General features: G+C 33.3%; 1 protein-coding gene across 4 annotated transcripts in view; it reads left to right on the plus strand.

Moving 5' to 3' along the window:
* KCNT2 (potassium sodium-activated channel subfamily T member 2) overlaps window positions 1-18,451 on the plus strand; it is a 118,970-nt gene that overhangs the window by 34,980 nt on the left and 65,539 nt on the right. For all 4 annotated transcript variants that reach the window (XM_048945755.1, XM_048945756.1, XM_048945758.1 and 1 more), the window contains exons 6-9: window positions 1,552-1,611; window positions 3,470-3,544; window positions 3,989-4,072; window positions 4,663-4,757. In XM_048945755.1, coding sequence (XP_048801712.1) covers window positions 1,552-1,611; window positions 3,470-3,544; window positions 3,989-4,072; window positions 4,663-4,757 — 314 coding nt within the window. The remainder of the gene's footprint in view (window positions 1-1,551; window positions 1,612-3,469; window positions 3,545-3,988; window positions 4,073-4,662; window positions 4,758-18,451) is intronic.

An 18,451-nucleotide genomic window follows, 5' to 3' on the forward strand; every position in this document is an offset into this window, starting at 1 on the left:
CATATATTTATAAAGTATGAAAGTTTGTAGCAAAATATTGTGGAATTTGAACAGTTTTTTCTTGTAGAATTATCAAGCTCTGTTGAGTAGTCTAATAAATATTTTCTACAGAGAAGAGTTTAAATTTCATGATTTCTTATGACTAGTATATTTTTTATCATGTACTTCCTTTACTTTCATGTCAAATCCATTAAAAAACTAAGATTACTTCATGATATAGAAGGCCGGATGTTTAGAAGTGTATATTATAAAACACATCCCATTAGCCCTTAGAAATGCTCACCTTAGTGTGGGCATTTTTCTCATGGACAGCACTACAGTCAAGTGATATTAAAACCTAATGCAGAAAGTCAGGTGCAATTGGCCTTTCTTTGTAAGGAATGCAAAGTACTCATAGGATTACTGTGTTGGTAACTGAGGAAGGGGAAGAATGATTTCAGCGTTGCTCCACATCTTTATCCATATTAAGTTATGATTAGAAACTTATTCTAATATTTGGATTTAATAAACATAGGAATTTATACATGTGGCTTTGTATACATATACATATATATAAATGCATTCACAGTAGGATATATACGATACTTGAAAAAAGATATTTTTTTTTATTTGAGGTACAATGTAATTTTATATAAAGCTTTGCTACTTATTTGGAAAACTGGCATTATATTTTGGTGGCATACTTAAACAATTTTCTGCTTTGTATCATTAGTTTTAATTTTAGGTAATGATATTATATTTGCAAATGGTGCACTCTTCTGAATTAGTAAGCATTAGATTCTTAGTAGTGAGCATTAATTCAAAATTAAAATTCCAGCGACTTATTTTATTTCAGATCCAGTTGCTATTGTACATATTCTTGATAGACTATTCCTGTAATATCCATTAAAATCCAAATATTTGTTGTGCAAAGTATTAAAGTAATTTTTGTGGTTATTTAATACATGTAATAGTTTTAAGTAAAATTTTTACAATTCTGATATTTGACTATTTAAATATTTTATATTATATAATATACTATATATGATTGAAGTGAAGTTTGACACGGTAAAATCAGTTGAATTCAAAAATTAAAATAATAATGATTAATATGTTTTAAAATTTCTTGATTATGCACAGTTAGAAAAATGTTTTTCTACACATTTTTTACATCTTTACAGAGAAGTAAAGAATTGTCTAGCTTCTGTTATTTGTTTCTGCTGCTTCCTATCTCTGTCTTTTGAAAGGATCTTGATAGTTTTTATGAACAGACAACTGAAACTTGAGCAACAGTCTGGCTGACTGCTGGAATACCTAAAAGCCATGGAAAGGCCACACTGCAGGCTCTCTGGAACATTGTGTCTGGAAAAGACCTACGGGACTCAAGTCACAGGCTACACTTTAGTCAGAAAAACAATACTATTTAAGTTTCATGCTAAATGCTGTTAGCTGAGATGAATTCAGAAGATGCAGGGAAAATCATACCATTTCCTTTTCAATATGATCTCTTATATCATATTCTTTAGAAAATGGTATTAATGTAAATTGTTTTTTTTTTTCTCTTCACTTAAGGTTTCAGTGGCTTTAATAAGTCTCTTTGAAACACTATTGCTGAGTTATCTTAGCTACAAGGTAAGTTCTTTCAGTTGCCTGATTCCTATCTCCACTGTATCCAAAGCTGTAGCATATGCTGCTTTTTTCACTCAGTACAGCATCTCTAACATGCCTCTTCTGGGATGCAGCCCCTAACAAGACAGATGCTAAGAAAGTGCCAGTTTTCTGAAATATTCCTTATGATTCCTTGCTATTAGTACACATTTTAACAGTGGATTATTTTCATTTTATTGTTCCAACAATAAAAATTTGGCTTACAGTCTCACAATTTCAGTTCTCTTTACGGGGCTGGTTATCATACAAAATATTACAGATTATTCAAGTATGTCTAACTCCCACCAGTTATGAAGACAATTACATAGAAGACAAAAATCCCTGCCTGTAGGTACAATGGCATCCAGATATAAAAGGGAAAAATTAGAAATAGAGAAAGAATGTTATTTACAATACAGATTGGATTTAATTTTCAGTTACTATATCAGATGGTCATTTTAACAGGAAACATTAATTTACTGATGAAACTGAAAATATAATGATTCTGTAGTGGCAAATCACTGCAATACTATATAGGCTGCATTGTTCCCTTATCTATGATGGACTACTGATATACAGTATATACAGTTAGTATACCTGTAAGACACTCAGTTTTAATTACCTTCTTTCTTAAATTTGTAATCTTCATCTAAACATCTAATTACTACAGTTACTGCTCAGATGTGGAAAAAAACCAGTATTTTTCCTACTCTATAGCTATTGGTAAGCAGATCAAGAAATCTGTAGCACTTCCGTTCAATTACGTGGGAAGACATCTAATTTTGTGTAAGATCAAGAAAAAGCAGGCCCTGAAACGTATTGAAGTGTTTGAGACAAAAATACAGAATTTTGATCTTGTATATTCTGACATGAAATTTTTATAAGAAGTGCAAGCAGAGCAGCTCATTATTCACACTAAATGTCAATATGAACCATAGGACAGTTAGCTGTGCATGAAGATAATCACAACAGTTGATTCAACATAAAATTTTCTGAGTAGGGCACATGCTTTGCTCATATATCTCTACAATTCTTATACTACAATGGAATTTCGTCTCTAGTTTTTAAGACAGTCTTAAATAATAAGTATTAAAGTGAGAAAAACTTTAAAACAACCAAAAGCTAAAGTATGACAATGTAGGATTTTAGAGATTTAGAGGTGTCTCAGAAAAAAAACAAATAGCAGAAAGAAAACAGCTGCAGACAGAAATCACCAGCAGGTTGTGCTGTGTGAGGATTCCAGCGAAAACCAGAATTATTAAAAATAAATTTGTTAGGAAAAGAACCTTACCTCCTTACCTATGTGTAAGCGTGCATGCAAAAATTAAAGCAAACCGATGTTGGAAGAATAAAAAAACCAAATGATCTCTGTGCAGGATTCCAAGGTACCTAAAAATGCAATATGAGGAAACAGAAATTACTCTTCGAAAAAATTAGAAACTTAATTTAATGAAGCTCTTCATTAGCTGACATAATGAGTTGACTAGTTAATGCAATTAGAATTTTTCATTCTTTGCTGTTTTACTAACTAGGCCACAGTATGAAAATATGTGGTCATGTGGACGCAAGGATCTGTTGTAGTAAAAATATAGATTTGAACAGTTATATGTGTGAGGTAAATTATAATAAACAGAAAGAAAAAATAGTTAGGCCAAAGTATCCTGTTTTCTATATTCACATTTAACACGTGTTTAAATCTGTAGGACAAATGCTTTTCATTAAATTCAATTATTTAGATAAATGCATTTGGTATTTATCTATAATATCTTATATATTCCTCCCCAGATGCGTAGGTAAACTTACTATGACATGCTTTTTTATTGTTTTTTCTTTTTCTTTGAAGGGAAATATCTGGGAACAAATTCTGCGAATACCCTTCCTCCTGGAAATAATAAACGCTGTCCCTTTCATCATTACGGTAAAATTATTTGTATTTTACACTTTTACATTTGCACTAATACTCTTCACTGAGGTGCAAGTGAATTCTGTGTGGATGAAAGAATTGTGCTCGTAGGAACTGAAATTAGCCAACAACAACAAGGCAGATTTTTACTTAAATGAAATAGTGCATATCATTTTTGTTTCCCCAAAAAAGGCAAAAAAATCCCCACCAAAACAACAAACAGATCCCTAACTCGAATTACAACACAATCAATGAGATAAAACAGTCAGACATAAAAATCAAAGAATATCTATTTGTCTGTATTTGTGACTCTATATTGACTCTATATATTGTATTTAATCATTTTGTCTTACATGCAGTTCATAAAGATATATTTTTCCTGAGTACTTCATTGCTGCTATTTTCTTGAATAGAAGCCTTTTAATTAATTTGTTCATTTTCCATTTTTAATTTGTTCAGATTTTCTGGCCAGTCCTAAGAAACCTGTTTATTCCTGTTTTTTTAAACTGTTGGCTAGCAAAGCATGCTTTGGAGAATATGATTGTAAGTATGATAAAGAAAAGAACTAATTTCTATTTTCTATTTTTTAATATATTATTTTAACTGGGATTTTGGCATTGCAGTTCTCTGTCCAACTTTTCTAGCGAGCTAACCAGATCTGTAGTTATAGTACACAAATGGTCAAGCATTACTAAAGCTACTTTCTCCATCAAAATTAGAAAAAAAAAAATAATGAAGTGAAATCTCAAATTAGTATAAATTGTTGCAGTGCCCATTAGGAGGGAAAGTTACAATGGCTAGTTTTTTAGCTACTTATGCATTCACATACAATTACAGGGAACTCAACTGCTATGCCTTAATTAGTCTTCACAGCCTGTAATTTATAAGCTAGATATGAACAGATAAACTTTAAGGCAGCTTGCAGTAGTATCAGAATTGTGCCAGGATGAACAAAGAACTAGTTAAACAATCACTGAATCACAGCTGGTTCTTTTGCACCCTTCCACATGATCAGCAAATTTTAAGTGGATTTGAATGAGTGAATTTTATTAGGACTCTATGTAATTCTATAGAATCAGCTCATGCTTCATTAATTCAAAGCCAAAAATAACAGCTATTTTCCATTAATGCAGAATGATCTTCACAGAGCCATCCAACGTACACAGTCTGCAATGTTTAACCAAGTCCTCATTTTAATATCCACTTTACTGTGTCTTATCTTCACTTGGTAAGTGACCAAAATCCTTCTGTTTTTATTATATATATTGACTTTTCTCACTTTTGTACATGATGATAAAATAGGCATTGTGGAAATCACATGTTGAAATTAAAATAATAACATACTTGCAATGCAAATACCACTCGGCACTGAGTACTGCTGGAGCCCTGATACACTGGATTTGGAAACAGAATGTGCATGCATGGGAGAGGGTCTCATTCTCACAATTAGGAAGGAAACACATATCATGCAAGAAAACAGGAGAAATAGATGGAGGAAATTTACTTAAATATTAAGATTGAAGTCTCAGTGAAAAAGTCATTTGAATTTGAAGAGAACCAATGAAGGTACCCAGACTAAGGTAATAATTCTCTTACTGGAGGGATAGACAGAAGAATGCCAAAAAAATCTCAGACTTATCACTCAGTTTACCCAGTCCAGTCATAAGATATAAAGGGAGAAAGTAGTAATAATCTTATTTACAGAAAGTAAATATTCCTAATCTAGATTACAGAAAGCACTGGATGGTAGGTTCAAACAACAAGAATGTAACACTATGAGGAACTTTGTTGCAAGATCTCAAAAACTTTTAAGTTTATAAAGGTTCTGGAAGCACAGAGAAAAGTATTTTGACAGTATTAAATATAAATCTACTAAGTTCCTAAAATGAAAGAGCTGCAGATTATTGGCAGCTAGAAAAATGTTCATAGGAAATACTACTTTTTTGTCACAGTTTTATACTATGCTTTATACATCTACAGTTGAACAGAGCTGGAGGCAAAAACTCACTACATGAGTCTTTGAAATTACTGAGCACAGACATAACTATGTTCACACACAAAGGCAGAGGTGGTAGTGTAGCTTAGGAAGTTACTTAGCAAACAGACATTTCTCAGCAGTAGTATCTGAGATCTGAGTGTCACATACGGAGAAAAGTAAGAGTAAAAAGAATATGTGTGCTATGAGACGGTATGCAAGAGGGCAGTGAGATGAACCTTTTTGGAAAGGGTTAACAACCCCTAAATGAAATTTTGCCAGACAGGGTGCCTTTGGGCTAGTGCACAGATAAAGTTTTGTCTTGACATTTCAGAGAGAGATTTGATTTTTACTCATCTTATTTCTCTAGAATGTTCTTGACGTCCACTGTTAGATCCTACCTTAAGCCTTTTGTTAATAACAGTGTAAAACAACACTTTTTCAGTCCTGAGAAACACTTTCTCAGTTCTCTACTCTTTACTGAAGAATATGGGTTTGTTCTGGTCAGTAATTAAATGAATGGCCCTGTGTCTTAAAGCCACAAAATTCTATGACAAACGCTGCCATTTCTGGTGAGCTAGTAACAATAATGTTTCCTAAGAACTCACTGTGATCCTCCCTGCTTGGTAGGATATCAGCTAATGAATGCAGCTAAAATGAACGTCATGCTCAGTACCAGGCATTTTGATAACTGACAGTAAAACATGCAGAAAATGGCAAGCTCACCTGTGGTATTATGTCTCGTCTCAACAGTCATACATATGAGCTTATTAGAGATTATGGTGACCTAGTATTGACCCTGCTAGACTTCCAAATAAGCTAAATAGGATGAAAACACCCATTAATGCCATAACTAAGGAAATGAAATACTTTCGGAATTACCAAAAATAGATGTTCAAGTATCTGCAGCTTGCCTAATGCTGGAATCTGTTTAGGTAGCAGTTATTTTTACTTATAGGAACACATATAATTGTATTTTATACTATTTTTACCCATCTATGAACTTATATTATAGAGTGTATTTTACATGTATATAAAAAACTCTCTATAAACAGTCAAAATCAACTTAATGTCTTTTATTATGTTATATCCATTGTGAATTTGAGGCAGTATCTCACTTTACATCACTTTACAGGATTTGTTTTAGAAATTACATGAGTTTTTTCATGCTGAAAGAACAAAGCCTGTTTCTGGAATTTGCCTACTTGAGGATAGCTTTCCTCAAGCTGTTCTCTCATACATTTTACAATAGCAAGTTGTAACTGAGTGACTGAATTCCCCCTCTAAAACCTAGGACCAGAAACAGTCTGATCTATATGTGCAGTAAAAACAATGCAAAAAGAAAGGTTTTGAGTTAGTAGCAGCCTGTTATAAACACATTCTGGTGACATTTAGAGATACTACCTTGGTTCATGAAATAGTAGAGCCACAGTAATGCAAAAATGTTACAGTTAATGAAAGAATGAGTTCAATGCAGTGTATGAATTAAACTGTAGCACTACATCCCAAAAGTGCTGGTTGGCAGACTTGCTTTTACCATCTGCTTCAATAGGAACACCGGTTGAAGTCTATGTAATTTTCTGTTCAAAATCACGCTTTTTTAGCAGACACATAGGAAAAGGAACACATTACTTTATACAGGAATTATGCCATTTTATAAGAAGTCCAGGAGAGACTCCCCTTTCTACTTAAATTGTTTTTACCTTCTTGGTTAGAATGGTGCACTGAGGAAGCATAGAAAAAGTGCTCTTTTACTGCTTCTAGAGACGCTGAAAGCTTTAGTAACTCTGGGGATGATCTTTTCTACGAGAAGTTTTAAAACAAATGCTGAAACATAAGTACTATTCAGTAATCAGTACTTACAAGATATGTTCCTTAATTTTGTTTTTGAGTGTGTTTTTACTGTACTTAATCTTTTTTTTTTCTTCTTTTTTTTTTTTTTCTGGGTGCTTGAGATGGAAAAGTAGTTACTTTCTCTACTTTTTTTATGTCTAACAGCAGAACTCTGTAGTTCTGCAAGAGGTACAAAATAGCTGTATGTGAACAAGGCTATTGGAACTGATATGTTATCACAGACAATTCTGAAAGCACAATTTTACTATAGAAGATATACTATATATATTCTCCTTTCTGAGAGCCCATGTGTTTACAGAATAAGAGGATATTTGTCAGAGGATGCTTATGTCTCATCCTTGTATATATATAAGTTTGGTGAGCAGCAGCGTTCTTCTGTGCAGTGTATCAGAGTTGAAATCATGTTTTCATAAATGTGAGGAAGCATTCAGTCCCCAGTCATTTGGAAGTGTCTCAGAACACTCAGAACACTGATGAAGAAGCTGGCTAGACCTCCTGACCTTGCAGTGCTTTACAATGGAGGGAGAGGATTAGATGTGTCTAGTAACTGTACATTTTCACTTGTTCTTCTAGTGTGTAGACAATAGCATTTCATGTGATTGACCAATTTCCTCCACAGAAATTTACCTTATAGACTAGTTGGAGGGTTCTGCATTACTTACATTGAAGAGAAATACTTACAGAAAACATCCTTCTCGTCAACTTTGCTACTAAGTGTACTTATGTTTCAAAATAACTGAACTTCTACAAAAGCAGACATCTCACTGAAAAGTTGGCTCCATGCAATGTCAGCAAAAACATCAGTTGCATCTCCTCAGCAGTTTTCTAAGTGATAGTAACACAAGTAGACATATTCCAACCTGTCTTATAACTCAGATATGAGCTTCTGATTAAAACATAAAACATTAATATTTTTACAGTCAATTGTTTAATCTTACAGTTTTTAGAAAATCATTTTATAAGTTATCCTTCTAACTTAGAATTTAGCAGGAGGCTTTATATAATTTTGAATACAGTTGGCAATTTACAGAACAAAGAATAATCACATAAAATTTGTGATATATTGTTTTTTTTTTTTTTTTTTTTTAATGACAATTGTTTATGGATCCAAGAAATTATCTGCAGATCAGTCACTTCATAAGCATAACTCCATGTATCTGCAGTTTACAGGTTACTACATGGATTTTTTTTCTCTCTTCTAGTTCCAAAGATAGGTTAGGCTATCAATAATTTATTTCTTTAAATACCTCAGTGTTCTCCCACCCAATTATGAGTACACTGAAAGAAGTGTCCTCCTTTATGACGCTGTTCAGCAATTACTGTTAATAGAGTTTTAGTGAAAGTGACAAAGATAGTCAAAATATATATATTGTCATTTAGCTAATGGATGTTTGCTTTTGCTTGCCAAATGCAATACTAATTACTTTTATAAACTCTACAGTCAGACAAATAACAATAAATGACTATTTCAGGCATCTATGACACAGTGAATCATCTTTCAAGACTTTGTTTTTTAAATCAGTGCTAGTCATGTATCATTAGTGTGGAATGATTAGCTTGTAAGAAAGTTGGCTACAAATGAGATTAAGAATGTATGAAGCCTGCACGAACTTTGCTCATGCCTTCCTTGAAAGCTCACTGAGAAAATCTCAGCATTGCCTATTCTTCAGTGCTTTCAATATCAGAAAATTAGGATGTTTTCACAAACATACTTACAGAATTCCTGTATCATACCAATTCTGTAGCCTCAATGCCAATTAAAAATTATCATCTGGAGCAAACAATAAAAATAATTTGCTTGTAGGAATGACAACAAACTCAGACAACAATCTAGTCCAAACAAGACAAAATTCCAGACTTGGAACACTGTGTTACAGAAGGAAAGAAAAAAAAAAAAGGAGATAAAGGAAATAATTTTATGTAATATCACAGAAATTAAGACCTCTCAATTCAATGCTTCAGTTCCTTTTATTATCAATAAGAGAGACAGTCACCTCCGAGTGCAGTACAGATCTGAATTTAACTAAATCACACTGCTTCTCTGTCCTTCTGTATTGATTACAGCAGGAGCCAACAATGGCACTCCTCCAAGAAGGATGCCTAACATTAAGTACGTTGAACTCAAAGAGTGCTAGTGAATTATATAATGTAGAATAAGATATGTTTATAATATCTACAAGTCTTTTCATGTTGTTTGATTTTGTTGCATAGCACATCCGGTGCTCAGATAGAGTATGTTTATGATTTAGAGAGATGTTTTGCATTCAAAAACAGCACAAAGTTAAACTGCAATTCTGTCATTTTGTTTTATCAAATCCAGTGATTCTTGATTAATAAAGAATATTAATTGTCATGGTCATAAAGATTAAACAGTGGTTGCAGAATTTAAGGCTCGGAGTATTCTAGTATATTAATTAGAAGTCCTAAGTAACTGTAAAGAATACAAAATAATTTGCTCAACAACTACAACACTTTTCATCAACTTTGGTAGGAGAGTAATTTATTTATAAGCACAACATTAATTATGCTTTATTGGAAATTCCTGAAGGAATTCAGAGATGGCCCCAGTTTCTGGCATGAGAATAGTAATTAAAGTCTCATTCATTTCACTGTGGCTGTGTCACATTTCTATGTGTTTGCAGTGACCAAGTGTTTCCAAAATTATATTGATATTATTAAAACAGTAACAGTATTGTATGTTATTCAAAAAACAGGAAAAAAGAACAGTAAACAAATCTGAACTGTAACTTTTCCTATTAGAAATAACCAATAGATAAGTATTTTGTGATTTAAACTATTAAAGTAGTTTAAGTAGTACTTTTAAGTAGTAAAACAAATTACTGTTTGCACTGTTGTCTCAGAACTGAGCAAATTTCTGCCTTGAATCTTGAATAGATGCCATTAAGCATATGGCAGGGATATTTACTTATTATCCTGAACTGTTTCTTTAATATCTCTTATTAAGGGAGGCAGCCAAGACCACTAACCAATAGATGCGTGTTGTTTTCAGCTACTTCAGATAGGATAGTCTCAGGCCAAGAACTAGTAGGGATAGCTTAGGAAAAAATGAATCAGCACAATTTTAGCTGTAGAGCTTTCAGCCGAGCCAGTACTTGGCTTCCATGTGGCATGAATGAGAGGTAAAAGGGAAGAGATTTAACCAGAGGTAGTATTTCAAGTCAAAAATTTTCTGCAAGAAATACTGTCTGCCATTTTTACATCCTAGAAAGAAAACAAAAGGACAAAATATTCCACTGTCTAATACTCCATATGCTAGCAAAAGTTATTTTGTCAGGTTTGAATTTTCACTGAAAATGCTGATATGTGATTCAGTGTAAATTTAAACTGTTGCATAGAAAACATGTTATTTAAATATAATTTTTCCGTTAAATGTTTTCAGATCATTAGCTGATTTGCTTTTTTTTTTTTTTTTTTCTCTTTCTCTCTGAAGGGAAACTGCAGTTGCCAGAAATGCATACTAAGTTAATGGTTTTTTTTTTTTTTAATTACTGAGATAGTTTAGGTGAAGTCTGCCATATAAGAGAAGTGTGAAAACTATTATCACAAATAGTTGGTCTAGATTATTTAAATGAAATACCTGTTGTTAACAATGGAGTAGGGTTTTCTTGGATGGGCCATATTTTTCTCACCTTTGCTGGCAATAAGGAGTGTTTGCTTATATTGTTACTGTCAGTATTTCAGAGCCGAAGCCTTAAAGCTGAATGAGGAAAATCAATGAAAAAATACACTGATAAAATGTAATAATAACAATAAAATCCTGGATTGATGCCCTTGCTTATTTTTATGCACTGGACAATGCAGAAATATCATACATAAATTTATTCTCTTTTTCCTTTGGATAATAATGTGGTGTTTGTCATGATACATTTTTGAAAAGATTGTTACATGTTTAAGTTCATGAGTTCAGACTGATAAAAAAAACATATGGGCAATCAAAACTGTTAAAGAGGGCTGCTTAAAGAGTATAGGATGCAGACATGCTGCTGAAAAACTGGCAAGTTGTTTACAGAAGGAAGAAAAGAAATCATGTTTATTATAGACAGAGCAGAACTATAGAAGCCCAATCAGAAGTCTTTTTGGCTACCCATCAAACGTGGTTTCTATGGCAACTCACATAATTATACAGTGATTTTCATGCTATTTTAGTTACTAATTTGGTAGTGACATAATATTTCCTTTGTTAATCTTTTTAGATTTTTCTACATAGTTATTTCTAAAATAATTAGGTCAGCATCTTTCCCATGCTACATGCAGGGAATTCTTTGTGCAACAGATGTAATGGAACATTTAAAAGTAGTTGCAGAGACCAGTGAAATTGAAAATAATTTGACTCATCTATTCTGCGGTCTCTGGAACAAAGTCATAGAGAGTTCAATCTGCATTATCTTCTGAGTGTGAAAGAGACCATTTGTAGTGATCCATTCTTCTTCTGAAAATAAAAAATAATCAGAAAGACTAAATGGTAGCTCAGAATGCTGCCCTTCACAAAACTCCTTGAAAACAAAGTGTCAAAAACAGATTATAAGTAATTTTTTAAAATTATTATTATTTTTTACTGTAGAGAAATATTACATTAAAGAAGTAAACAATATGATTGAGGGATTACTGCTGTTTTATTATAGCCTGGAAGATGAGTAGAGGTTTCAGCTTCTTGTGACCTTTCCAAGTTACCATCAAAGCTTTGCTAATTTGTAGCACAGGTTGCAGATATTTATTAGCTTGAAAATTAGTTCCAAACTGAATTTAGATGAAGGTGGGTATAGAGCTCCCACAGGGAATTGAGACATGGGGAGATACAAAGGCAAATTAAATGAGCATACGAAGCCATGAAAATTACAGGAATGTGGCTTCTCTGGTAAACTTTCAATTCATTTACAAATAAATACACATGCACACACGTACCTGCTTCTAAATCACAGACTTGTAAGTAGATATCTTGAATGAAAACATAAATGCTACGTATGTAAAATATGCATATTCTCTTGAGAATAGGGATGACAAGAATAACTTTGGTAAAACAAAATGCTAGAATAAACAGATCTGGAATACAACCAGAATTTGTGTACTGTGAAATGCTCCATCATCATCATACTAATTTAAGAAACAAACAAACAAAACAAACCTTAAGTTTTCCTTTGGTTTGGTGAGGACTTCAAAAAGAAAAAAAAAAAAGCAGATAATGTTCCTCTTAAAGGATGAATTAAATATATGTAACAAGTGTTAGAAGTTGTCTTCCATCTTTTTCATTACGTGAAAACATTACATACCACATCCTTCTTCTTATCTTTACAATAAAGACAAAAATCTGATATTCAGATGCTGTCTTTGACAGTGCTTTATCATTTTAGACATAAGCAAATAGAATGCCATGTGTAGCTGCAGATGACTAATTAGGTTGAGGATGTTACTTCACTATTTAAATTCAATGCCTGGCATCAGCCCATCATCACTCACTATTCCTGGCTCAAAAATGAAGTTTTCATCAGCATGCAGAGTTAAATATATGTATGTTTATCTTTCAATGACTGATTCATTCGGCTGACAAACTATTTATTATACATTACTAAGATCTCATGTTTGTATTGATTTATGTTAACACATTTAACTGTATTATTAGATCTCATTAATCTAGTTACTGATGAACAGTAACAATATGTTGTGATTTGATCACTTTTGTTGTCTTTTACATATTCCAAATGCATTTTGAGAGCATGGAGTTTAACATAATTAATATATCTCAAATCAGACAGTGAAGAGTTAAAAAAGATTTCACTGCAAATCTGGCCATGCCAACAAAAGCTGCACCAACCACTAGGAATTTCTCAATCATGTTAGGCATAAGTTTACTGAATACTGAAAGGATGTCTCTGAGACTTAGGCAGAGCTAGAATTGCAGTGTGACATGATCTAAAAAGAAGATGATATTTCACGCATTTAGAACAGTGATTTCTAAAAGAAAGAATTCTCATTTTGCTCCTGTGTATTTGGAAATTAGAAATTACTATGGTGCTTAGCCAGATATTTTTCAAACAGGTGAAGACTAGAGGAGGTTGCAGTCATCCAAACATACTCTAACATTTGGGTAATAAGCTAAAATTAAACATCCATGGATTCCTCTAAACCACCTATGCATGATATTAATTCCTTTAGCAATAGAGTTCCCATTCCCATGCCAGAACTGTCACAGGAAAAAATCATTTACTGACCTCAAATTAAGCAAGTAACTAATGAAAGCTTGTGATTCATTATGAAAACATTATATTTAAAGAATCTCTAGTAATTGCTCATGGAAATCAACAAAAGATTTCAATAATATAAAGATCTGCCAAAAAGTTAAAAATATTAAATTATAGCTAGTTCTCAATAAAACATTTAGGTTGGAAAAGACCAATAAGATCAAGTCCAACATCAGGTAACACTATATAAATTAACTCAAATGCAATGGAAAGTTGGATTCATGCTCACTTTCTTTGCAGTGATAAACCTACATGTTTTATGTTTGTGGAAAGCATGCATTTCTGCAACATATGCAAAATATTTCATATAAATATACACCATAGGTCATAGTGAAGTGCGTGAGTCACAGCAATAAGGAGGAAACAAGAATTGGTATTCATTTAGTGAACACTGAAGTACAAACTGTGGGTTGAATTTGCAGACTGGGTAGTTAACAATGGGCATGAAATCAAATTGTCAGTTCCTTTGGGCACAGTGTACCATACTAATTACATTCCACAGCAAAACAATATCTTTACTAATATATTACAAAAAGGAACAGTTCGCATAAGGGTAAGGTAGATTAAATGCACCAAATGCATTACAGTCTCCTGTAATTGCATGTATTCTACTGCTTTGCTTAACTCTACAGTGCAAGAATAGAATTCTTCAAAAAAAAAAAAAAAAGCCAATATATTTTTTGAGTTACCTTTTCATGCTGTCAGGATATCTATCATTATCAGTTGGCATCAATATAAACAAATTAAATCCAATCCTATATTTTTCATGTTTGATATCATCAGTGATAAGCAATGAAAAGAAATTAAATGAAAAAAATTTATGCTAGGAAGTGGACATAGTTATACATAGCATATATGTACATTTTCTAGATTTGGACAAATACAGCAAAAAGAATGATACTAAATCATGCTTCACCTATATTCTTTCATTTGATCTTCTTTTGTTCACCTAGCTAATAACCTGAAATTCGAAAAGACAAAAGATGCAAAAAGCAAACCAAAACAAAGCACAAATCAGCCAACTTAAAGCCTAATGTAAGCCCTGAATATTTAGATTAGTAGTCTGATTCTAAGGGCTGCAGTGAGTATATAGAAATAATATCCTACATGGGCTAAGTAGTCAAGAAAAAACCTGCCAGACAGAGCACAGAAGAGACAAACTACACAGTGTGCTGTCACTCCTGCTAGCCACTATGATCTTTCTTCTTCCTCATCTTTCGAGTATTATGATTATTCATCTTGTATTATTTTTCTGACTACTATAATCAGCTCCCCATCCCATTTGTGAGGTCATCCTGATACAACTTATGTTCTTTCTTTAAATGGTGAGTACAATCAAGTATTGTATATTGAGACGGTAGCTTGTTTGGAATTAATAATAACCCATATTAAACATACATGTGATAAGTAAATAGTAACACCCCATGCTTCAGAGTAGTCCTATAAGATCTTGGACTTCATTGATCTGTTCTATAATTATGCATCTGCACAATGAACTCATTGTAAGCACAAACACTGTACAATAGAAGAGGCATAACAGATCTCCATGTAATTATATCTCCTATAGTCCTACATAATTGTAGCATTTCACCGTGGTTCTCATTTGGGCTTCTCAAAACTTTCAAGGTGGTCTCCATCATTTTCCATGTGTCTCCTCTTCAAATCTGCAAACCTCTCTTTTGTTCTCAGATTACATAAAGTACAGTGAGCAGTCATAATGGAAAGCAGATATTTCCCATCAGTTTCTAGCCTTCACGTCTGGGTCTTTTATTTATTCCACTGTTTCTCTTTAGAAGTTTTTTTTCTCCCTTTGTTTTATTGGATGCCCAATAAAATAATCTATAAGCCCAGGAAATATAAGAGAAGCTGTTTCTAGGAAATGATGCTTCATTACTAGTCTTTCTTGCATAAGGTATAGTGCCCATATAAGAAGGGAAACCAAGAATCATACACAGTTACCAATTTTCCACCAGGGGAAGTAGAACCAGAAATATTGGCGTGTGAAATAATCAACAAGCTAGATGCAGGACCTAGAATTAGAGTTTATGAAGTAGACTGTGGTTTAAGAAGCCTATTCTCTGGCTCAGAAAAAGTCATCTTCCTGGTATCAGTCTTGGCTCTCCACATGTAGCATCATGAAAAATTTATCATCATTATTATAATCATTCTATGTGGTCCTTCCAAATAATTAGTGATGAAAACTAACGTGAGTGAAAGTTTCTGGGAAAAAGCCAAACTTAATGCAGACAGTGAGGATTTGCTTAATAGCATATTAAGAAACTGTGAACAAAATAATAATAAGGCAAGTAAAACTCAGTTTATTCCATGTCTGGAGATAATTGACTTCTGAAAGAGCTTAGAACTGTGCAGCAGAATGTATATTTTATAGATACTTAAGCTGGAAAGAAAAATTTCACTTGTGAGCTTTATGATGAGCTGCAGTCCTCATGCCTATGGTTAAGATAGGTAAAAAAAATTGCTATCAGATGTGAATCACTTGCACATTTTAGACCACTCCTACTTGTGTTTACCAATGGTCTGAGTTGCACAGCAGGATAACCAGTCCAAGGAATATACCGTTCTTTCTAAGTATTGCTTGTCTTTAAATTTCCAACAAATTAATTTTGGCTTAAGATGATACTAATATGAAAATTTTGCACCTGGAGGAAAGGGAATCGGCTTGTTCTAAAGCAGTTGTTTTAATAGCAGGATTGTGAAAAATATAAAAGTAGGAAAAAAATGTGTTGCACTCATAATGCAAACAAGTGAGAGCCTACCAAGAACATGTAAAAATGTGTGAAAGTGTAGGAAAGATCCTTGGTGAATATCCTTGAGAATCAAGTGAAAACACAGTGTGATAAGGAGAGCACAGTACAGAAGGTTAGTACAGGATACATATAAACATTAGAATGGATACTTGAAGGTCAGGAATTGCAGGCTTTTTGCAAAAAAATCAGCGTTTGTAAGGAGAATAAAGTGTACCTAGGCTAAAGTGGACAAAGAACTGATTTTCCTTCCATCAGAGAATTATTATTGCAAGCTCTTTAATGCAGGCAGAGTATGAAATGGGAGGATCTTTCTATACTGTTTTTAGTTATTGTTTCATTGAACATCTGCTACTGCTCTCAGTAGAAACAGGCTCTGAATGAAAGGAACCTTTGCCTAACCTAATATGGACCATTTCTTTCTGACCACCTTTTAGAAACATTCTATTTGTCTAAATTGATAATCATTTTGCCTGTTCTTACGAATTTTCTTCTTTGCTATCATAAAGAGATGATAAACAGAATTTCCTTAAAGAATCCCACAGAAGTAAATAGCTTTTCTTCATGTTTGACTTTAACAAAAGATAGGGTTTTAGATGATTTTGATGCCTAACAAAGAGGTTTTTGGAGCATAATCAACACTGCAAGTATTCAAATCAGTGTCTAAACCTGTGTGATGTTATTTTCAGCAAAGTAACTACAACTGTCAGTTGTAAGGTAATGACACACAGTGCATGGAAGTGTGAAGAGGTTTTTACTGTTCTGAGAGATCACAAAACTGAATGAGGCTTCAGCAAGCCAAGGACTTGCCAGCTATGGAAGAGAATTGCCTACAACTCTGGTTTAATCAGAAAGCATCAGTAAAGAAATGTTTGATTTTTGATATGAATGAAAAACAGTTTGATGCAGTTTACTCAGAAGATGTTTCTCAATTATACAACAAACACGGCTATAGAACTGTTTGGGATGCAGATGTTTAGAAGGCCAAAACAAAATGAGAACTAAGAATCCCTGTGCTCTTTTTTGAAACTAACTGAGCACAATGCAAAGTAAGAACATCTCTTTCTTTGAGGCTGAGACAAAAGTTTAGCAGTTTCTAGAGTTCATAGACCATATCTTTTCACTTAGACTATTTGACTTGCATCTAATAGTGTTCAAAAATAAACGAAAACTATGCTTGGTAACACTGCTTCAAGTAATGCTGGGTGTGTATTTCAAAAGGAAAGAAATGTATTTGGTGGCTTGCTTGACATCCATGGGGCCTGACTAATTCAGACTGTTGCTGCAGATTAACAGCTACACTTGGCAAAGATATAAGGCCAAATGTATGATATGTATGATGTTTAAACACACAGTTCAAGATTTGGAAATGCTGTCCTCTGATTCATATGGCTTTGCAAAACGAGTTGTTAGAAATATGAAAGCAAGACTGAAAAGTGATTGCTGAGTCTTGGAAAATTTAACAGGCTCCATTTCTTTTAAATTATATAGCAGTCCTTGAAACTTCATAGTATGTGAACCCACTCCACCTTCTCCTGGAAAAAGAAATGCTTTTGGATTTAATCTACTCATACAATGGAGGCAGACTTTTCATAAATATAATCCTAGTTGTGCAAAAGCTGAAGAGCAAGATTTAAAGCATTATACTGTGATTGAGTTATGTAACAACAACCAAAACAGTCACCTGCTGGAAAAGGGCAAAGAGTATACCCAGGTCACAGACTTCCTACTAGGCTGGGCAGTTTTCCTGTCATTTTTGTTAACCCCCTACTGCTATGAAATAATGCATTTTTAATGATTCTATGACAAGAAAACAACTTCAGTAGAAAAGTGAGTCACTCAAGTTTACATCATGACCTATTTGTTATTTCCTTAGAAAGAATAAATGTGAATTTGAATTCCGAGTCATAGATGTTATCTAAATGGACTTCAGTAAGGCATATGACACAGTCCCAAACAGTATCTTTCTCTCCTAACATATATGCATTTGATGTGTGGACTGTTCTATGGATGAGAAACTAGTTGTGAGATGGTACTCAGAGAGTAGTGGTCAGTGGCTCAGTGCGTGGAT

The sequence above is a fragment of the Lagopus muta genome, chromosome 5, assembly GCF_023343835.1.
Source record: "Lagopus muta isolate bLagMut1 chromosome 5, bLagMut1 primary, whole genome shotgun sequence".
NCBI lineage: Eukaryota > Metazoa > Chordata > Aves > Galliformes > Phasianidae > Lagopus > Lagopus muta.